This window comes from Mauremys mutica, chromosome 20 (genome assembly GCF_020497125.1).
Source record: "Mauremys mutica isolate MM-2020 ecotype Southern chromosome 20, ASM2049712v1, whole genome shotgun sequence".
NCBI classification, from domain to species: domain Eukaryota; kingdom Metazoa; phylum Chordata; order Testudines; family Geoemydidae; genus Mauremys; species Mauremys mutica.
In genome coordinates this window covers 1,549,642-1,572,351 of record NC_059091.1, presented here as the reverse complement: position 1 = coordinate 1,572,351, position 22,710 = coordinate 1,549,642, and the positions used below count along the sequence as shown (strand labels likewise).

At 47.4% G+C, this 22,710-nt stretch overlaps 1 protein-coding gene across 1 annotated transcript in view; it reads right to left on the bottom strand.

The window, feature by feature from the left end:
- SCN8A (sodium voltage-gated channel alpha subunit 8) overlaps nucleotides 1–22,710 on the bottom strand; it is a 116,355-nt gene that overhangs the window by 25,015 nt on the left and 68,630 nt on the right. Inside the window, exons 14-20 of the mRNA XM_044994834.1 lie at nucleotides 21,591–21,829; nucleotides 19,080–19,253; nucleotides 14,541–14,897; nucleotides 12,022–12,492; nucleotides 10,601–10,718; nucleotides 9,491–9,645; nucleotides 8,229–8,402 (exon numbers count right to left, since the gene is read on the bottom strand). Of these exons, the coding sequence (XP_044850769.1) occupies nucleotides 8,229–8,402; nucleotides 9,491–9,645; nucleotides 10,601–10,718; nucleotides 12,022–12,492; nucleotides 14,541–14,897; nucleotides 19,080–19,253; nucleotides 21,591–21,829 (1,688 nt within the window). The remainder of the gene's footprint in view (nucleotides 1–8,228; nucleotides 8,403–9,490; nucleotides 9,646–10,600; nucleotides 10,719–12,021; nucleotides 12,493–14,540; nucleotides 14,898–19,079; nucleotides 19,254–21,590; nucleotides 21,830–22,710) is intronic.

Sequence of the window (22,710 nt, the reverse complement as noted above, 5' to 3'; positions counted from 1 at the left end):
GGGTTGTTGCCGGAACGATCGCCTTTGTGTGGCCGGCGTATGCATTCCCAAAGTACGGATCGCCACTCGCCCGTCCTTTAGGGTCTGAATTCTCGTGTCAGTTTTTTCAGAGAATAGACCCTGCATCTCAAAGGGGAGGTCCTGGAGGGTGTATTGTACCTCCGGCGGCAAAGTGGAAGACTGCAGCCACGCAATGCGCCGCATGGTTACCCCGGACGCCACGGTTCTGGCCCCCGAGTCCGCTGAGTCCACCGCCGCTTTGATTAAGGTCCTGGAGGTCAGCTTGCCCTCTTCCAGGAGCGCCGAGAATTCTCGGCGGGAGTCCTGCGGGGCCAGCTCCGCGAATTTTCCCAGGCATCCCAAGATGTTAAATGTATATCGGGATAGTAGGGCCATTTGATTTGCAATGCGGCGCTGGAGGCCTCCCGCCGAATAAATCTTGCGGCCCAATAAGTCCATGCGCCGGGACTCCTTGGACTTCGGCGCAGCGGCAGGCTGTCCGTTACGTTCCCGGTCGTTCACGGACTGGACTACCAAAGAGTCCGGAGTTGGGTGTACGTAAAGATATTCGTACCCCTTGGGCGGGACAGAATATTTCCTCTCCACTCCGCGTGCCGTGGGAGGGACGGAGGAAGGCGACTGCCAGATGGCGGCATTGTTCCGCTGGATTGTGCGGATGAATGGCAGCGCTACTCTTACGGGGGTGTCTGCTCCCACGACATCCGTGATGGGGTCATCGACCTCTTGGACCTCTTCGATGGGCAGGTTGATGGCTTTTGCTACCCTCCGGAGAAGGTCCTGGTGCGCCTTCAGGTCAATAGGCGGGGGTTCCGATGGTGACGCCCCTGCCACAGCCTCGTTGGGAGAGGAGGACGAGGAGTGACCTGGCAGCACCTCTTCAGGTGCCTGCTCTGCCTCTGGGCGATCAGGTGCCAGTGTCTCATGCCCCAACGGTGTGCCGTGAGCGGCGGTCTGTGGCGTTGGAGACGGGGGTGGCCTGCTGACAGTGGCCACTGGCACCGAACGCGCCGAGCCTGGCTGCCTCGGTGGAAGGGGAGGCCCTTGCTCATGTTGGGCCCAGGGTACCCAAAATCCCCACTGCTGGGGTCCATGGTCCTGCGGAAGCGACCCCGCTCGGAAGTCTACCGCACTGCCCTCAGGGGAAGCAACTGAGGGTTCCCTCGAAGGCCAGGGAGGAGCCGTAGCGGTGCCCGGGCGGACATCCGGTGCCGGAGTAAACAGTCTCTCCGGTGCCGAAGGACGGTGCCGGTCGTCATGCAGTCCAACAGGCGAGCGGGATCTGCGTGCGGCGCGGTGCCGGGAGCTCAACCGGCGGCGCCGGGAGCTCGACCTGCGGCGCCGGGAGCCGGATCTCGAGCATGAGCGGCGGCGCCTTGAGCGGCTGCGTGAGTCTCAGTGTCGCCCGCGATGCCTGGAACCGGACCTGCTGCGGTGCCGGTGACTCGGCGACCGGGATCTGGAGCGTCGCCGGGAGTGCGACCGGTACCGCGATTGGGAGCGGTACCGGGACTGCGACCGGCGACGAGACGGGGAGCGGCGTCTCGACGTTGACCGTCTCATGGATCGGGCCTGGTGCGCTGGTGACCGTTGCCTTGAGCGAGATCGGGATCGAGACCGGATCGTGGTGCCCCGATCACTTCGGCCGGCAGGGGAAGGAGGGCGCATCATCAGCGGCTTCCCAATGGACTTGAGTGTCCGCGCCGGCGGTGCCGGTAGCTGATGGCCCGTATCAGCGGTGAGGTCGCGAACGCCTCGGGCGTGGACGGGAGCCTCAGCTCCTCCTCGGTAGGTACCGGGGAGCTGGGTGGTGCCGGACTCGACGGGCCTTGCGGCGCCGGAGTCGACGGCCCGGTGCACTTCTTGTGCACTTTCTCAGCCTGTCCCGTTTGCGTCGGAGGCGGCTGGGCTAACGGCTTCTGCTTCTGCTTCGCAGAGGCCGTCTTCGGCACCTTGTGCTTCTTCCCCGGGGAGAGGGAGCGGTGCCGGGTCTTCGGTGCCGGGTGCCGAGAGGCGTCGGCACCGGAGCGGCTCGGTGCTGCCGGTGCGCTGCTCATGGAGGCAGGCTTCGGCGCCGATGGAGCTGGCGCCGAAGGTTGGAGAGCCGACTCCATAAGGAGTTGTTTCAGACGAGAGTCTCTCTCTTTTCTCGTACGCGGCTTGAAGGCTACGCAAATCGGGCACTTATCCGATCTGTGCGACTCTCCGAGGCAGCGGAGGCAGGAGTCGTGCGGGTCACTCACCGGCATCGGCCGCTGGCAAGCCACGCAGGGCTTGAATCCCGGTGCTCCGGGCATAAGCCCGCACCGGGGCGGAAGAAGAGGGCTAACCCCTCTAATTCCCTAACTACTATACTATACAACTAACTATACAACTATAACAAGAAACTTTAACAAAATATTAACAACTATATACACTAAATCTACGGAGAACGCTAGGGCTGTGGAGGTAAGGGAGCACTCCACTGTTCCTACTAGCCGTCACGGGCGGAAAGAAGGAACTGAGGAGCGGATGGGCCGGCTGGGGTATATAACAGCCGCCATAGCGGCGCCACTCCAGGGGGCGCCAGCCGGCCCGCCGGAGTTGCTAGGGTAAAAATGTTCCGAAGAACCGTGCACGCGCGGCGCGCACACCTACATGGAATGCATAGGAGCAATCACTCGAAGAAGAAGTGGGATTGCTGACATTTGTGGGATGAAGATTCAGTCTCATTTTACTGCTCATGGGACTCCTGCTTTTGCCATCTTCAGATTTGACCATCACCAGCTGGTTCACAGCAGTGGGCAGGAGGGGACATTTTTAAGTGTTTGTCCATGTGCCGTTAGGTACTCTTATAAGAAGTGCCATGGGACTTTTACTAGCCTCACAGTGGCCTTCTTGGAAAACATTAGATCTACTCCAGAAGGTCGCAGGGCTGCACTGATGCTGGTGGGTATGAACCATGGTTGCAGCAAGTGCAGGTATTTCAGACACGAGACTGAGTCCACTGCCATAGCCTCTGCTCCCATCCTACATTAGAAAGAACTTTCTTGCAAGAGAGAACACACAGGGATTCTTCACTAAGCTCAAAGAAATGTCTTACATAGGAGCTTTAGTTTATATCAGAGAAAAGCAGAAGGGACATAGTTTTAAGCTCAAGCTCTTCTAACCCATCTCAAGCAGTGCTGCACAACAGTGTCATCCCTGGGCATGAGCTCAAGGCAGCCTGGCCTACTGACTAGAAACTTAGCTTCAGAGAAACAGATCTGTGCATAAGGAGAAATCAACTATGTCAATTCTCATGGAAGCTTATTGTGCTGAGCGAGCCGTTGATCTGCAGGTAAATGATCACAGGATGTAGCAAGCTGTGCTGTTAGGAGGGATGCCTACTGTAACCCTGCCTAGTGGGGAGGACGGAACAAGGCTAGAAATAAGAACAGGAGTACTTGTGGCACCTTAGAGACTAACAAAATTATTTGAGCATAAGCTTTCGTGGGCTAAAACCCACTTCATCGGATGCATAGAATGGAACACACAGACAGAAGATATTTATACATACAGAGAACATGAAAAGGTGGAAGTACCCAGACCAACTGTAAGAGGCCAATCAATTGAGATGAGCTATCATCAGCAGGAGAGAGAAGAAAAACACCTTTGAAGTGATAATCAAGATGACCCTTAGAAGGTGTGAGGATATTTTAACATGGGGAAATAGATTCAATTAGTGTAATAACCCAACCATTCCCAGTCTCTGTTCAAACCTAAGTTAATTGTATCTATCTAATTTGCATATTAATTCAAGTTCAGCGGTCTCTCTTTGGAGTCTGTTTTTGAAATTTTTTTTGTTGCAAAATTGCCACCTTCAAGTCTGTCACTGAGTGGTTAGAGAGGTTGAAGTGTTCTCCCACTGCTTTTTGAATGCTACGATTCCTGATGTCAGATTTGTGTCCATTTATTCTTTTGCGCAGAGACTGTCCGGTTTGGCCAATGTATATGGCAGAGGGGCATTGCTGGCACATATGCCCCTCTGCCATATACATTGGCCAAACCGGACAGTCTCTGCGCAAAAGAATAAATGGACACAAATCTGACATCAGGAATCGTAGCATTCAAAAAGCAGTGGGAGAACACTTCAACCTCTCTAACCACTCAGTGACAGACTTGAAGGTGGCAATTTTGCAACAAAAAAAATTTCAAAAACAGACTCCAAAGAGAGACCGCTGAACTTGAATTAATATGCAAATTAGATAGATACAATTAACTTAGGTTTGAACAGAGACTGGGAATGGTTGGGTCATTACACTAACTGAATCTATTTCCCCACGTTAAAATATCCTCACACCTTCTAAGGGTCATCTCGATTATCACTTCAAAGGTGTTTTTTTTCTCTCTCCTGCTGATGATAGCTCATCTCAATTGATTGGCCTCTTACAGTTGGTCTGGGTACTTCCACCTTTTCATGTTCTCTGTATGTATAAATATCTTCTGTCTGTGTGTTCCATTCTATGCATCCGATGAAGTGGGTTTTAGCCCACGAAAGCTCATGCTCAAATAAATTTGTTAGTCTCTAAGGTGCCACAAGTACTCCTGTTCTTTTTGCAGATACAGACTAACACGGCTGCTACTCTGAAGGCTAGAAATGGCTCCAAAGCAGAGCAGCTCTTGTGTGTGCTGCTCATATTTAAAAAAAAAAAAATCTACACCCCTGCTTCATCCCCAAAGACCAAGTGAGGGATTTCAGATCCAAACTTCAGGATATGGGTTGGGGTGTCTGGACCTAGGATCATCTCTAATGTAGAATGCAGAAGTAATTCAAGCATTTCAAGTACAAAACAACCAAGACTCCACTGAGCCCCTCACCCTTAGATTAATGCCCTGGTCTCTACTGTGAATAAGACAAGAAATAGTGAAACTTACAAAAGGATATTTCAACCTTCAATGGCATTTTTCAGTATTATATACTCAATTCACTGGAAACTTCAACAGGTTGTTTAGTGGGCATTGGTACATGCCAAAAGTAATCCTGCTGGACTGAAAAGCAGAAGCCTTAATTATTATTACCCAGAAAAAGACTCTTTCTTCACATGTATACCCAGCAAGCTTTAGGAATCAGATGAGAAGGGTTATTTATCAATGCTACCAAACCTGAAAAATAACATTCAAAAATATTGTTATGATGTAAACGCTTATTCCCTCTTAGTTATTGTTCCCATCACGAGATTCAACTCAAACCCCACTTCTGCCATTTTAGAGGCTTTAAAAGGATCTGGTCTGGCAGAGATGGGATGGGATGTTTAATGAAGATTTTTTTGACCACGTTAGGGTTCAGTACCTTACTTTTTAACACCAACATATTCAAATTCACTCTTCAGATTTTTGCAGACAAAGGTGTCATTTCCCAACTACTATACCAGGTGAAGCCTGAAATCTTCAGTAAAGCACTTTGCAGTCAGAAAACTTAGCTCCCTAATATGTACACTTGCACTGCTCTTGTTCGCTACATACGGTAGAAATTACCTTACCGGTAAATTCAACATCCTCACTCTAGCAGTGATCTGATGCTTTGAAAGAAGTGAACAAATCTGTACTGCGTTTGTCAGTTGTGCAATACTGTACTTCCTGACCCCAGCTGGAATTAGCTCTCACTATGAAGCGTGAGGACAGAGTTACCTTTACAATTTTTCTCCTACCTAGCTTAACTGCAGGCCTTTTCTTATTAAAGTATATCTAAACCATTTAATCTTGCTCAACCATTTTCCTCAATCCAGTTTGGGAGGGGTTAAGGGTCTGGTCTTGGAGTTTTCATTTTAGTTTTGTGTTTCGCTATATAGTAATACAAGAGAAAGTAACAGATTCACTAGACTTTACAGATCAGAAGAGTTACTTAGGATCTGTGTTTAGAGGAGGGGCACCCAAGTGAGCAGAGAGCAAACAGGAAACTTTGAATATCCATTTTACTACAGTAAATATCAGATAATTTGATCCCACTTTTGGCTCCACGTTAGCAGGTCCCCAACACACCAGGGACAAGTCTTCCATCTACTCAGATATTTCTAGAGTTCCCATAACTACTGTACAGCACAAGTAAATCCTATTCAGAAAAAATGGTTACTGACCTTCTCGTAACTGTCGTTCTTCGAGATGTGTTGTTCACGCCCATTCCATTCAGGATGTGCGCGCGCTGCGTGCACAGTCGTCGGAAAGTTTTCCCTTAGCAGCTCCCTCGAGTCAGCTGTGGAGCCCCCTGGAGTGGCACCTTCATGGCGCTCAATATATGACTCTGCTGACCTGACCCCCCTTCAGTTCCTTCTGGCTGGCTACTCCGACAGAGGGGAAAGGAGGGTGGGTAGTGGAATGGATGTGAACAACACATCTCAAAGAACAACAGTTACGAGAAGGTGAGTAACCATTTTTTTCTTCTTCGAGTGCTTGTTCACATCGACTCCAATCAGGTGACTCCCAAGCTCTCCCCCGGAGGCGGGGTCAGTGTTAAGGAATCGCTGACTGGAGCACTGCTCTGCTGAATGCCGCATCATCTCTGGAATGCTGGATGATATGATAATGAGTGGTAAACATATGCACCGATGACCAGGTTGCCGTTCTGCAGATCTCCTGAATGAGGAGATGGGACAGGAAAGCTGCTGACGAGGCTTGTGTCCTTGTGAAGTGTGCTGTAATAGCCGAGGCTGGGACCTTAGCCAGCTCGTAGCATCTGTGGATGCAGTCTCTGATCCAGGAAGAAATGCATTGGGAAGAGACCAGGAGCACTTTCATCCAGTCTGCACCGCAAGGAACAACTGGTTCAATTTCCTGAAAGGCTTAGTGCGCTCGATGTTGATTAGGAAACTACAGACTAAAGAAGAAAACTAAAGGAAGCACTTGCAAGTCAAGTGAACGCAGTTCCAATGGCCATCATGGATGGTAAGAAGGAACTGAAGGGGGGTCGGGTTGACAGGGTTATATACTGAGCGCCATGAAGGCACCACTCCAGGGGGCTCCACAGTCGACCCGATGGGAGTTGCTAAGGGAAAACTTTCCGATGACCGTGCACATGGTGCATGCACACCCTGATTGGAACCGATGTGAACAATCACTCGAAGAAGAATTTTCCATCTCCCAGCAAGAGACTCAGAAAGGCCTTTTCTCAGCTTAATATTCTATCATTCGTCTGGGCTGATTGGTGCAGCTGGTCCTCTGGGCCCTCAGCTAGGACACTGCCTCACAGATGGATGTTTTGAATGCACACAGATACAATTTTCAGAAGCACCTGAGGAACATAGGAGCCTAAAATTCCATTTTCATAAGTGACTCTGGCACTTCGGAGCCTGAGTCATATAGGTGCTTTTGAAAATGTTACTCATCGTGTTTTAAATACTTGTGTTGTTTTCCATTCCATAAATTATCTTGCTCACATTTCCCTTCTCCTCCTCCTCATTTTATCTCTTCCGTATATTCCTTCAACCAGCTCCCTCTACGCGGGTCCCTATGCTAGTGTGTCCATGTTGAAGGTCTGCCCCTTCTATCCTCTTACATCTAGCCTACACCAAGTTGCTGTCCATATCTCCAATGTGAGGATCAGCCCTTTTCTTCTGGGTACTGGATCCTCTTTGGCAAAGAGGAATAAAGACAAACTTTATCTTGCGTGATAAGGTTTTTCTTCACTTGAATTGGAAGTACCTGGAGTTCTACAAAGCTTTGAAAAGACCCATCGGCCCAACACCCAACATCCAGAGTGTGCATGGACATCACCAGGTGGCAGCACTGAAAGATTCCACCTGCTGGACTCTCTCCCATTGGTGTCTCATACAAACTATGGAGACAGAAGATGTTGCTTCAGATGGCCTGGAACCAGGGAAAGGTATGTTCATTTGTAGCACAAATTCTTTAAACTCTACTGAACTCTTCCTATAACTTCCTCGATGTATAGGTCCTTCAGAAAGAGCAACGCTAACACAGCATGAGCCAGAGGATGGAAACCCTTCCTTTGTACATATCTGTTAAGACCTGTGGTGTAGAAATTTCTCAGTCGCATATAACAATCCCCAGTAGTTCTGCTTGTCTAGATGGTTCTGTCCTTTCTCCAGTTTTGTACATATGGGATTGCACCCACTTCCTAGTGAGATACATCATCTACTGGACCCTTTTCATGAGCACAGCATTACACCCCCATCTCCACCCCCCAGGTAAAGTTTATTTTTCCCAGCCAGAGATCAGAAGCAGAAAATACATACAGCCACAATGAGGAAATCCAGCCAGCACCAGGCATTGGTGAAGAACTTGACGAATCCGTAGGCGCACCATTTCAGCAACATCTCCAGAATGAAAATGTAGGTGAAGACCTTGTCTGCGTACTCCAGCATGGTCCGGATGGTCTTTCTCTGTTCTATGTAAATATCCTCAAAGGCCTGGGAAATAATCAAATGCCACTTGTCATGGCATAAGACTTGCCACTGAATATGCAGCAAACCTGCAGCTTATTTAAACTAGGGTAAGCTGCACCAGTGGAAGTCATTTTTTACACCAATGCAGCACATTTGCATTGGTGCAAAGTAATCCAGTGTAGACAAGCCCATGGAGCCAGATTTTCAAAGGAACTCAGCTTCCTTTTAGGCACCTAAGTGAGGGACTGTTTTTCAAAAGTGCTCAGCACCCAGTGCCTCCTATTGTGATGCTTACAGATTTTCAAAACAGCTCAGCTCTCAACATGCATCTAGTGTGCTGAGCTCGTCTGAAAATCCTTCCATTTATTTCGATGCCTAAATGGGAGCCGAGCGCTTAAAAAAAAAAAATCAGGCTCTAGTTCTGGGTGCAGAGACCTTCTAAACATTCTGGCCAAAGGTACTAAAGAGAAGTGGAGAAGTACAGGAATTCTGTTGTACTAGAATTTGCTGCTGAAATGTACTGCATTTTTTCATTCACTGTATAGCACAATCCACTAAATACCCAAGAAGCTGATTCGCATCAAAGATCTGGGAAAAAATTAGATGAGATCTTTCACTGGTAGGAGAACTTCAGCCTCTAGAAACATGGCTGCATCCCAGTTTGCACCCACACAGTGCCTCCGATCTGAAGGTCTCCAGGAGCTGTGCGAATGTTAAAGAAAGTATCGCTATCCCTACAGTGCAATGGGCAAATTAAGGCCCAGAGAGGTGAAGTGGTTTTGCCAACGGTCACTCACTGAGTTGTGGCAAAGCAAAGATTAGAACTCAAGATTTCAACTCCTAGTTTTGCATCTTACTTTAAGTTAGATTGGAAAACCTTCAGGTCAGGGACCACGTCTCGCTAGGTTTTTGTACAGCACCTACTAGCACAAAGGGGCCCATTGCAATACAAATCATTAATAATAAATCACAAGTCTATCCTTCATTCCCCAACTTGTCCAAGGAGAGATGGCTTTTCCCCACCAAAATGCCCAGAAATAGCTCTCAGTGCATTAGGAGAAGAGCCCCAATATAATGTTATTTGGCTTCACAGACTTTCGAAACTCACTTACCAGGGCTCCACTGCTCAGTAGGATCATGAAGATGATGAAAGTCTCAAACCAGTTGTGCTCCACAATCAGAAAGCAGGTCTTCCTCAAGGTCCACCAGGATTTGCCCAGCCCAGCTTCAATACTGACCTGACAGCACTTAAAGCGCTGCACACAATCTGCATGGGGGCAGCACAGAAAGGAGTGAGTGTGAGAGGATGTTTATGGGGGGTGGGAGATGGGGTATTGTAAGAACAGAAGGGTCTTTGCATAAAAGTGACTTTGCTCCTCTAGAGTCTTAAACTGGCTCAATTTCAGTGAAAAGTAAAATGTATCCATCCAATCGATCCACCCATCTTCCAGGTCCTTACACTAATTCCTGACACTGTAGGATCTGAGTATCAGAGGGGTAGCCGTGTTAGTCTGGTTCTGTAAAAGCAGCAAAGAATCCTGTGGCACCTTATAGACTAACAGACGTTTTGCAGCATGAGCTTTCGTGGGTGAATACCGAAAGAAGTGGGTATTCCGAAGAAGTGAGTATTCACCCACGAAAGCTCATGCTGCAAAACGTCTGTTAGTCTATAAGGTGCCACAGGATTCTTTGCTGCTTTTGTAGGATCTGAATGACTCGCTTTACATCAGTCAGTTTAAAATAATTATACTCAGCGAGGGAGCCGCACTTAACCAGAAAGCAACAGAGAAAGAACTCACTGATAAAATCACCTCAAAGCATTTAAAATACCTTTACTATGGGAATTATTCTAACAAAGCAGTGGCCATGTATGACTTCATGATGGCTCTGTCAAACATTGTGGCCATCAGTATCTTCACAGCAGCAGCAATAAAACCCAAATTCTCTTCCTTCAAAATCCCTGGTGCCAGCCACTTTCACTGAAGTAGAACCTTCCTTAGCTCTTAACAATCTAGACCGTGGCAACAACAGCTGGTCTCCAAAGGCCTAAATCCTGCAAATCCTTAGTGTGACTAAAATTTACTCATGCCCGCAGAACTGGGGATCTTTAAGAATCCATAGCTGTGATCCAGCCCCAGACCTAAACCCTAGGCTAAGCCTACACTAGATATAGGTCACAACACTAACTCAGAGGCCCATATCTACATCTGTGCTTAACTCACCTTCTGTGAAGCATGCATCTGGGTCCAGATATTCTTCTGGTGCCTCCACAGGGACTTCCTCTTCTTCTGGCTTTATATCGATAGTGCTGCCCTCAGAAGAGCTGGTATCATCCAGTTTCTTTAAAACAAAAAGAACCCGCAACAACCACCTCAGTCAGGTAAACCCAAAGATGAAATTTCATGGCAACTCTACATGGGACGTAGCTCCTTAGCAGAGGAAACTAACCATTTGCTCACCAAATCTGTCTCAAGAAAATCTATTTCCTGGCGGTTGCCAGGATGGTCTGGGACACCAACTGTGAATTAGGCATTCTGATTAGGATATTTAGTCATCAGTTTTCAAGTTAAAAATCTTGAGGATTGTAGTGCAGATAGGGAATCAAATCTGAACATTTGCCACTTTTTGTGGGGGTGGGAATCACATTTCAGACCCATCTTTACCCCTTAAAATGCAATATTATAGTGACTGAATGGCAGTGCATTAACACATGACAATTATTACAACGATAAACATTTAGGCCATGTGTGATATCTTCCATGTTAGGACCACAAACCACTTTACAGAAGGTAGTTATTGAATCCTTAACCACCATCTATTGTGAACTGATGATATTCTCCCAATTTAATAACAGGGAAACTGAGGTAGAGAAACACTGTTCCTTGCCTAAGATCACAGGGCAATCTATGACCCTGGCAAGAATATAACCCAGATGCCTTGACACCGAGTCCTATGCATCAGCCAGAAAGTGATCTGTCTCCGGTAGCCAAATTTTTCCTTCTTCATTTAATTCACTGCAGGTGACACACCCAATGTTAAACTGACACTGCACTTGATCTTAGCTGCAAGGCCAAGAGAAACACAACACTGATGGGACAATAAAAACATGTTGATAATGGCTGGGTGTTTGACTCTAAGTGCTATCCCTATTCTATAGAGGAGGAGAGTGCAATACAGAGATTAGACTTTAAACTCCTTAAGGCAGGGACTGTCTTCTACTCTGCCCAACTTAATAGAACTTCTATAGACCCCTGTACTATAATGAATAATGAATTATGCCCCCCTTGCCCAAGATTGCACCGGAACAATCTGTGGAAGAGCTGTCTGTCAGCATCTACTTGTTGCCTCACATCTTATACTTGGGGTTGTAAATTCCTTGGGGCAGGGACTGTCTTTTTGTTTTGTGTTTCTATGGGGATTAGCACATTGGGGTCCTGATCTATGACTGGAGCTCCTAGGCATTATCACAGTACAAATTAACAACAAAAGCAGGGAACAGAATTCAGACTCCCCAGCTGCTAAATCCTGTGCCTCAGCCATGAGACCAGCCTTCCTTCCCTTGCAATGCTTCTCTCTCAGCAGAAGTTACCTGTAGCTGTGAAATGGACATGTGGTTAATGCAAATATTGAGCATCCATCCTACCTCCTTGCTACCATTGGGATCTGTATCGCTGCTGAAGTCTTCTGTGTTGAGGTTTTCGAAGTCTGACTCACCCACGGCAATGGGTACCCGAACCGTGAGATTGGGGTTATTGATAAAGGACATGTGGTCTTCATCTATGATGTATTTCTCCACACTGCTCCCAATGCCACTGGTGGTGCCATTACCATTCTTTTGATAATCAATGTCCCTGTTGATATCAGCCCCTGTGTGGTTAGCGATGCAGTTCACCTTCTTTTCATACAACTCGTCCAAGGGTTTGACCTCATCGGCCTCTCTCTGCTTGAAATGCGCTTGCATGAACTCATGTGCTTTCGCCTTGATCCAGGCAATTCCCTTCTTGATGCGAATGACTGCTATTTGCAGGTTGTTCATCTCCCCGTCATCGTCTGTCGCTGCTAAGTTATCTGCACTGAAAGAGCTCAGCAGCAAGGCCAAGAACAGGTTCAACACCTGAAGGAGAAGAGCTCACGTTTGGCAGAGCTTTGACATTATGCCGACACGCTATGGCAAAGCTGCATATGAGCATTTAGCCACCTGAGCCACTGACGCTAATGAGAGCTAAACCGAAAACCAATGCTGGTACCCGATAAATCTGTTGACAAATCCAGAACTTAAAACACCAAGGCCCCAATCCTGCAATAGCTCCGTGCATGGGAGCCCTCGGCAGCACGCACCCCCTTGGAATCAGTGACGCTCGGTGCATGTGCAGGGTAGCCCCGCACGCAGCTCACTGCAGGACTGCCGTTCAAGGTATAAAAGTTAGGGATGGGCCCTGAGCTGCCAAGTTCCAAGAGATTTAGATCTAGCATTGTGGTTCGGTCCCATCTCAAACTCAAAAGGAGGGTATTAAAACTAAGCACTTGATCAGTCACTGCCTTGGCCTAAGTCTCTGCCCGTGTCTGTTTCCAGCCCCTAGAACAAAGCAAAGAAGAGGACTTTCTCTGTCAAGACCCTTTGCTGGCACAAGTCCTTGCAGGGGAAGTCCACGAGGAGTCTCTTGCTGGCATGATGAGTGTTTCCACTGGTCTGTCCTTGGTCTTTCCTCCCGCCCCCATCAACTTTTCCATAGAATTTAAGGCAAGAAGGGATCATCATGGCCATCTAGTCTGACCTCCTGCATAACAGGCCATGCAATTTCACCCCCCGATCTTCATCCAGCCTACATTTTATGACTGAGCTACAGCACAGTTTTTAGAAAGAAAATTCTTAATCTTGATTTAGAGACTTTAAAAAGACTTTGGGGCCCTCCCCTTGCTTTCCCTTCCTTCCCCTCTATCATTTAGTTTTAGCAGGAAAACTGGGTTTTCTTCTTGTCAAATTCCTTTAGCTCATCACACCATGTGTGGGTCAGTCTCCTCTGACTGATAATTTTGTGCCACTGGCTTTTATAACAGAGCAGCTGGATGCTTTTGTGGTGGGCACCTAATGAGGTCTTGATCCTGCAAAGCATTTAAGCATGGAGCTGTCTTATCAAATTCAATAGGATTATTCACATGCTTAAAATTAAGCAAATGCTTAAATGCTTTGCTGGATTGGAACATAAATGGGTTAAAGTAGTAAAATAATACTCTGAGGTCACAGTGCCATCACCAACAATTTAAATATTCACAGAGATTTCAGGATGAACTGACATTTGAGGGCTAATTTATCCTTTTACCTACCTACTTCATAGGGAGTTTAGGAAGTAATTCTGGATACAACCTCATATATTAAACATAGGGCTGTGGTGCAAAATTGTTCAAAAAATTATTTGAAATCTTGTTTTGGGTGATTTTAAAATGGGGTTGAGATCAGGAGGAGTGGGGAGTTGTCTGAAATTTTGTGAAACCGTTTTCACTCTAATATGTGAAAATTCACATTTTTGAATGATTGATGTGAAAACTGATTTTTATCCAAAATTTAAAGTTTTTCTTCTTCCATAAAGCAGGGCCATTTTCACCACAAGTTCTCAAAGCACTTTATAAACATTTAATTAAACCTCACAGCAGCCCTATGAGGCAGACATGTATTTACTATGCCAGTTTTACAAATGGGTAAATGAGGACCAAATTCTCCTCCCACTTACACGGGTTTAAATCCAGACTAATCTGGAGTTACAGCAAGGTAAATGAGAGCAGACTTTGGGGGCAGAGAGGTTAAGGTCCATATTTTCAAAGTGGGCATTAAGGCCCCAGTCATGCAAACGCTTAACCTTGCAGGATCAGGGCTTAACTTTGGGTGCCCAACTTTAGGAACCTACTGCCAGATTTTCAGAAGCTCTAAGCACCCCCAAGTCAACGAGAGCTGCAGCTGCTCAAGACGTCTGAACGTGAGCCACAAGGGTCTCTAAAGCTGGGCATCCAGAATTAGAGGCCTAAATGATTCGTACCCAAGGCCACACAAAGTCCATGGTCGAGCCTGGAATAGAACACGAGTCCCCAGTGGCAGTCCTGTGGTCTCATCACTGCCTCCCCACCCACAAAGCAATCAATAAGACAATAAGCAAATCATTTACTGACCACCAAATTCCCGATGACCATGACCATCATGAAGACAATCAAGCACATGGCCTGTCCTGCCACTTCCATACAATCCCACATAGTCTCAATCCACTCCCCACACAGCACGCGGAAGACAATAAGGAAGGAGTGGAAGAAGTCGTGCATGTGCCAGCGGGGCAGCTCACACTCCACGTTGATCTTGCAGACGCACTCCTTGTAGCTCTTGCCAAAGAGCTGCATGCCCACCACAGCAAAGATGAACACGATGATGGCCAGCACTAAGGTCAGGTTTCCCAAGGCACCCACTGAGTTACCAATGATTTTTATCAGCATGTTCAGAGTGGGCCAGGACTTCGCCAGCTTGAAGACCCTCAGCTACATAAGGAAACCAAAAACAAAGATACAAACAACACTTAATTCATCTGCTTCTAAAACAAAAAGACAAATCCACAGAGAAATCATTATGGTGACGAGTCCTAGATTCTAAGGGATGTGGACCTCAGATCTCTACCACTGAAGTCAATGGGAGTGGACAATGCTCAGCAGCTCTCTGAATTTGGCCTTGTGTGTTTTATATTCAATTCCCCTCACACTCCCAAATTAATTTCATGTTTGAAAAGAAAAAAAAATCAAGTTTCCTTCTTGCTTAGCAAACTCTTGAGTGATGGATGAAATGAACCACATGAAATCAGGTGCCCAAAGGTTAAGATCTTTTTATAAATGCCTTTCAGTCTTCCCTCTGGACAAGAAGGGCCTGATATCCCAGAGTGCTCAGCACTCATAACAGGGGCCAGATTTCCAAAGAGCTCATCTTCCAATTAGGCCTCTGAATAATTGGCCAAACTTTCAAAAGCTGAACTTAAGTGTCACAATGGAAGCTGCTAAGCACTGAATTTTTTTGGAAAATCTGGCCCCATTTGGACATGCTGGACTACAGCCCTTTCAAACATTTGGCCCTACTACTGGGGCTCAGTTTTCCAACGTTCTGAGCATCCCTAACTCTAGATTAAACTTCTGGAGGCTACTGGTGCTCAACACTTCTGACAATCAGGCCCTAACATGCCAATTATCTCACTTTGCTACAGCATAACACCCCCAGCCAGGACAGCCTTTTGGGAGTTTATTTTTAGTCCTCTGGACAACTGAAGACTGCCTCTGAACAAAGTACATGGCCCAGGCTAGAATGGACTTTTTATTTTGTTTGAATGCCAAGCTAAGAACCTTGCACTCAAGTGGACCCTTCAAAAGCTACCCTTCCCCAGCCAACATGCAGCTGAGCTACCTCGTTCTCACACAATACAAGAGCTGGGTGGGTTCAGTACCCTTCCATTCGCAGTCATTTATGCAGAATGATGTGAATGGATTGGGCGGGGGGGTGGGGGGGAAGCAGAAGTCTAAGGCTATGTCTACACAATGCAGCTTTTAATGACACAGCCGTGCCGCTGTTTGTTGTCTCTCCTGCCAACAAAGTGCTGTTCACACCGGTGCTTGTCATCGACAAAACTTTTGTCTTTCGGGGTGTATATATGTGTGTGTTTTTAACACCTCTGAACGATTGCCAGTGTAGACATAGCCTAGGAAACCTGCATCAAAAGACAAGGAAGATGCAGCAAAGGACAATTCACAATTACCAGCCACCACTCCACTGCCCACTAACTGGGGATCTCCCATTGCTTTGACAGGAGGACCATGCACAGACAGCTTACAGAATTGGGCCCTGAAACAGCACTGTTACAATATAAGAGCCCAGTCTCATTCCCAGTGAAGCCAATTAGCAACATTCCCATGGATTTAACTGCACGCAGGATGAGGTCCTAATTCAGGAGAGCTGTATATAACCCTTATGGCCAGAGCTTGTGAGATGACAACTTTCACGGACTTCAGTGGGACCTGCAGGTGCTCAGCACCTTGCACCTTTTTCAGTTTCTTATACCACAAGCTCTTCAGGGCAGAATCTGCTTCACTCTTTATGGATGAATAGCACTGAGTGCATTTACAGACTTCCAGCAACAAACAATAACAAGGGTTCCAGAGTTCAGTTTAAACTTGGAAACAAAGATTGGTAGAATGACACCCATTGTAACTTCAGAAACAAATATTGCAGGGGAGGGAAACACATCCCACACAGTGTTGTTCCAGAAAGACCTTTTACCCATTTTGATATTGGTTCATTTAGCAAGTGAAAAAAGTTCTTAACTTTCTGTTATAGCAAACAGTGCAATGAACCAGCACTAAGAATTTGGTTGATTTGACATTTTAAAGAAACTTTACATCTGGATTTTAGTCAGAGGAAAAAACAAGTTTTAAAGTTCTTGTTTTGGAGTGGAGCAGAATTTACTCATGAAAATTCACTAATCCGTTTTAAAAATGGAAGTTACTTATTGTACCTGGAGGTTCTTCGAGGTGTGGTCCCTACCTGTATTCCATGCATGAGTACGCTTGTGCACCACGCGTCTGACTCTGGAAATTCTAACCAGCAGTGTCCATTGCCCTGCACACACACAGTAGGTCTCCTAGTGCTCCTGACCAAGGGTTTAAGAGGCAGGGTGGGCAAACACCTGTCCAGATCCTCGTTACTGCAAATTCAACAGGATCCAAAGCAGAGGAGGATAATGGAGACCAGACATCTCAAACAACCTCCAGTTACAGTAAGTAACCTCCATTTCTTCTTCAAGTACTGGCCCCTATGTGTTTTCAACATGTGGGTGATTGACAAGCAGCGCTCAGACTGGGAGGCAGATGGGGGGGGGGGGAAAAAGAGGCGAGTGCCAGAAAACCAGCAGCAAAGATGCTTGCAGAACCATAGATCCCACTGCTGCATCCACAGAAGAGGCCTGCACTATTGCGTAATGTCTGGCGAATGTGTGGCTGGAGCTCCAGGTGGCTGCCCTACATATGTCTTGTATTGGGCCCTTCCTGCAGGGATGCTGTAGAGATCTGTGCTCTTGTGGAGTTACCCATGGCACTGCCAGGAGGAGGGATGTGTGCTAACCTGTAGCACTTGATGCACCCTGAAACCCACTTAGAGATTCTCTGAGAGGCTAGAGCTTGACCTCGCAATCTTTCTGCTATGGCAATAAAAAAATCTTGGTGACTTTCTGATAGGTTTGGTTCTTTGCAGGTAGAATGCCAGGGCACGTCAGACATCGGGGTAGTGAAGTCTCTTCTCTTCGGCAGAAGCGTGGGGGGTTGGGAGAAAGACAGGTAACTGAATACTTTGGTTGACATGGATTTCAGAAACAACCTTGGGGAGAAATTTAGGATGTAGGCGAAGGGATACCTTTTCCTTGTGAAAAACTGTATAAGGAGGGTCTACCATGATGGCTTCCAGCTCACTGACCCTCCTGGATGAAGTAATAGCCACTAAAAATGAAATTTTCATGGACAGGTGAGGCATCGAACATGTCACCAAAGGTTCAAAAGGTGGCCTGGTGGGTGTCGACAGGATGAGATTGAGGTCCAACTGAGATGTAGTTTTTCTAGGCATAGTCCCTGACCATGGGGAGTGAGAGCCCCAGCCAGGGAAAACAAGCTATGATACCTAACTCTACCAACAGGCTAAGAAGTATAAAAACTATTTACAAATCTATTTACTGGTTCTATAAAAAGCTGGGGAAATCTGAGGACACAGGATTCCAGCTCAGGCCCAGGAGTGGTAAGAAGGAATTGGAGAAGCGTTGGCCCACACTGTGTCCTACATCCTTGGTCAGGAGCAAGGAGACGACCTATTGTGCATGTGCAGGCCAATGGACACTGCTGGTTAGAATTTCCAGACTGGGGCGTAAGGTGCGCATGTGTATCCATGTGTGGAATACACACAGGGAGCCAGGGGCGGCTCTAGGAATTTGGCCGCCCCAAGCACGGCAGCATGCCGCAGAGGGCGCGCTGCCGGTCGCCGGTCCCATGGCTCCGAGGGACCTCTTGCAGATGTGCCTGCAGAGGGTCCGCTGGTCCCACGGCTCCGGCGGACCCTCCGCAATCATGCCTGTGGGAGGTCCACCGGAGCCGCGGGACCGGGGGACCCTCCGCAATCATGCCTGCGGGAGGTCCACCGGAGCCGCGGGACCAGCAGACCCTCCGCAGTCATGCCTGCGGGAGGTCCACCGGAGCCATGGGACCAGCAGACCCTCCGCAGTCATGCCTGCGGGAGGTCCACCGGAGCCGCGGGACCAGCAGACCCTCCGCAGTCATGCCTGCGGGAGGTCCACCGGAACCACGGGACCAGCAGACCCTCCGCAGTCATGCCTGCGGGAGGTCCACTGGTCCCACGGCTCCGGTGGACCTTCCGCAGGCATGACTGCGGAAGGTCCGCCGGAGCCGCCTGCCGCCCTCCCAGCAAAATGCCGCCCCAAGCGCACGCTTGGCGCGCTGGGGTCTGGAGCTGGCCCTGCAGGGAGCAGCACTCAAAGAAAAAAAAATGTTTTAAAGAGAAACAACCATAGTATCTCCACCAAACAAAACCAATGAATATTTTTAACCAGAATAACTTATGTAAAAGATTTTCCATTAGCTGCAAGACAAGAAACTTCAAAAAGAAATGGGAGAAATATGGAGTACCAATCGGAAAGACCGCAGCACTGAAAGCCCTTCCACGTCCGCTAGACCCAGTTCCATTAAACTGAGGGAGACAATAAATCCGTCAAAAATGTTCCAACCTTCTTGGAAATAATAGTAGGGGTCCATAGCTACAAGCTTCAGGAACATTTCTGCTGTGAAAATTCCAGTGAAAACCTGGAGTGAAAAGGAGACAAAAAGAGAGCACGCACACACGCGCCCACACACAGATACACAAACACACACACACAAAGATTCTCCTTAGTTTGGTTTCAGACAGTCAATCTACATCTCAAAGATAGATTAACAGTGAACTAAGAATGGGGACCCTGTAATGCTCCTTGTACCAATTCAAATGCACTGCCATAGGCTAGTGTACAATGAGTTATTCCCTCCACTGGTGTAGCTGCGCTGGTGCAACCCTTACTGGCTTCCCTGGTAATCAGTCTCATATCAAGACCTTACAGACAGATTTTCAGAAGTGATCGAAACTTCAGGGTCTCCGGCTATGGTCCAGCCTGGTTCCACACCAATGAAGTCAGTATGAGCTTTGCCATCACTTTCAGTGGTCACAGGATCATGCCCTGAGGCAGGCCCAGCCAGATCCTGGTAATGGCCAGGTCGACAGCATAGCTCCGCTGATTTCAGTTATGTTCATCAGGCCCCATAAGTGTGTGAGCTGCAGATGCTCAGCAGACTGCAGTCAGAACAGCAGGTGCACAGAACCCCTGAAAGTCACCTTTGAAAATATCAGCCTCGCAAGTATTTGAGTCTAAGCCGGAGAGATGCCAAGCGCCCACAAACCCTACTGATCTTCGCATGAGCTGCAGAAGGAACTCTGCAACTCCTCCGGATCTGTCCCCTTTTAGAGCAATGAATCACTTAGTACAGTGCAGGAAAAAGTCATAAGACCACTGTGCAAAACCTGAGTAAAGGGTCTTTTGGGCAGGACACTGTGCTCTTCAGAGGGAGGAGAACAGACACCCACCATGCTCCCTGGTTGCTACAGCAGCCTTAAGGCTATGGAGGCCTCTGCAGAGCATGAGCTCCCCACCAGTTTTGGGCATTGGTCAGTTGATCCGCAGAGGAGCCACTGAGCTTCCTTTCTCTTCTTCCTGTCCTCAACCCTCATCCCCTGCACTGACCAGAAAGACTGCTCATTGCACTGCCCATGAGCAGCTGAATCGCTCCATTTGGGGCCCTTTGTGCCCACTGGAGAATGGCAGAGAATTAGTCATTAGCCCTTTGCTCTGACCTTTGACCTACAGCATTACTGGATCCTCCCTGCCTCTCCATCTCCTCCTGAAGCAACCCCCTTCTTACCTTACTGGTATGGGCCCTGCCTGGGAAGTCACTTAACCTGGAAGCCATTTCACCCACCATGTTGGCAGTCCACACTACAGCTGTGACCCTGCTAATGTTTGCTGCCCAGAAGAAACATTTCCCTCATGGAATTCTGGTAGTAAGGCAGTAACTTAAGGTAGTAATTATTCATGGAAAGTCATGGCCCTTCTCTGCTAATTGCAGATACATTGCAGTTTAAGCCATTCCTTGGGCAAGATGGCTAATTATTAGTCAGCAACATGACTGCTCACAACACTGCTGTAGGGAGAGGGGAACTAACAGGAGACAGGGGAAGATGACATTCTGGAGTAAATAAGAGATTTCAGATAGCATCTAACAGCACCATCTCCCAACACCACAAACAAGAAATCTCCGCTCTTCGTGAAACCACACACAAGTGCACGGGGTTAAAAAAACCGGTGGTGTGCTCTGGTCTAATAATAAAAATATCTAACTCTCATGTAGCGCTTTTCATCAGTAGATCTCAAAACACTTTGCAAAGAGGGCAGCATCATTATTCCCATTTTACAGATGGGGAAACCGAGGTACAGAGAACTAACTTTCCCACGGTCACACAGCATGCCAGTGGCAGAGCTGGGAATAGGACCCAGGTCTCCTGAGTCCCAGGCCAGTGCTCTCTCCTCTAAGAGGCACACGGCCTCCTCCTGATGAGTTGAAGTGTGATCATCATGGCAAAGAGACACCTTACCACTCCCCTCCTGGACCTCATGCCTGCTGAGAGGCAGAGATCCTTTGGCAGCAGCACTCTCAGTGATGTAGGGTCAAGTCCCCTGCACTCCCTCTCCATCTCATCTAGTGCTTTGTAGGCCCTATTCTACATCCACTGAAGCCAGTGTGAAATGAAGCCATTGACCTGAGTGAGCACTGGATCAGTCCCCCATCTGCATCTGCACTATAGAGGATCTTGCCACTTATTTCAGGCAGTGCCCAGATATCTGGGAAAACACACAGACCTTCTAAAAGGATATGCAAGGATCTGTGCACAGAAGGGTGACAGGACACTATTGACAGCTAGTTCATTTACCCTTACTGTCATTTATTATTTGAATTATTGTAAAAGTGAATCTGCTTGTCACTGTTAACACAAGGCCTCAGAGTTTAACAAACCCTCTGTACCCCCTACAACATGTTTTTCCAAAACACTCTTACCAGATTTCCTACAGTCAGAACATCTTGAAACTCAGGGGTCATGGGATGGTGTTCCATGGCCATGAACAAAGTGTTCAGCACAATACAGATGGTAATGGCCAGGTCGACAAAGGGATCCATGACAATCATGTTCACTATCTCCTTCAGCTTGATCCAGTGTGGGTGACACTCCCAGATCAGGAAGGTGTTGGCAAATTTGTACCAACATGGGGGACACTTCCTCTGGGACTCTTCCAACTCTGCAGTTACAAAACAAAACAGCAAAGAGTCAGGTCTTGTCCTCCTAGATCTGTCTTAATCTGTTAACATGGCTCCGGTATCATGTCACTGCTCCCCTTGGCTGTGTTGAATCCACCTTGTGTCTTTGCTTATACTTTGTTTTAAGCTCTTTGGTGCAGAGAGTCTCTTTGCTGTATGTTTGTACTGTGCCCAATACTGTGGAGCTGAGGCATCTAGGTGATCCCATAATACAAATTAAAATAAAAAGAATGGATCCCATAACTGTTTTACCCAAGAGCCCAACCTGTGGGTTTCGGATGTGATTCAACAATCACTGCAGTTAACGGGCCTCCACCTACTGGACTTCACACATTGGGCCCTCAGACCTCACCTATATTGAAAGTTGCACCAGTTTAGCTAAAGATGCCATTTAAACCTGTGCAACGCAGTGGTGTGGACACACTTAGTTCAATTTAAAACCTAGCTTATATCAATATCGCTTAACTCAGTAAAAAATCAATTTGGGATAAACTGATACAAGCCTGGCTTAAATCAAATTAAGAGCCTCTGCATAGAGTTTTGAACCAGTTTTTAAACCAGTTTAAATTTTGGTGAAATTTTGAACACAGCTAAGGCCTAACTGAGGTGGTGCATGACACAATGCGGCAAAAGGATTTAATCAGTCAGCAGCTGATTAAAATGAATGTTGTCCATTTCCAGAAAGCCAACATGAATGCAACACCCCTGCCTTAAGTGGGTTTATTTATTTAAGATATTTTTACATTTCTCCTGGAAACTTATGTTACTTTTTGCCCATTCTTTGGCCTCCGGTTAGTCTATCCAAGCTGCACACAACTGTCCAAGGTGGTGGTTGTATTTTTGCTTGGGAAGGGAGGGGTGC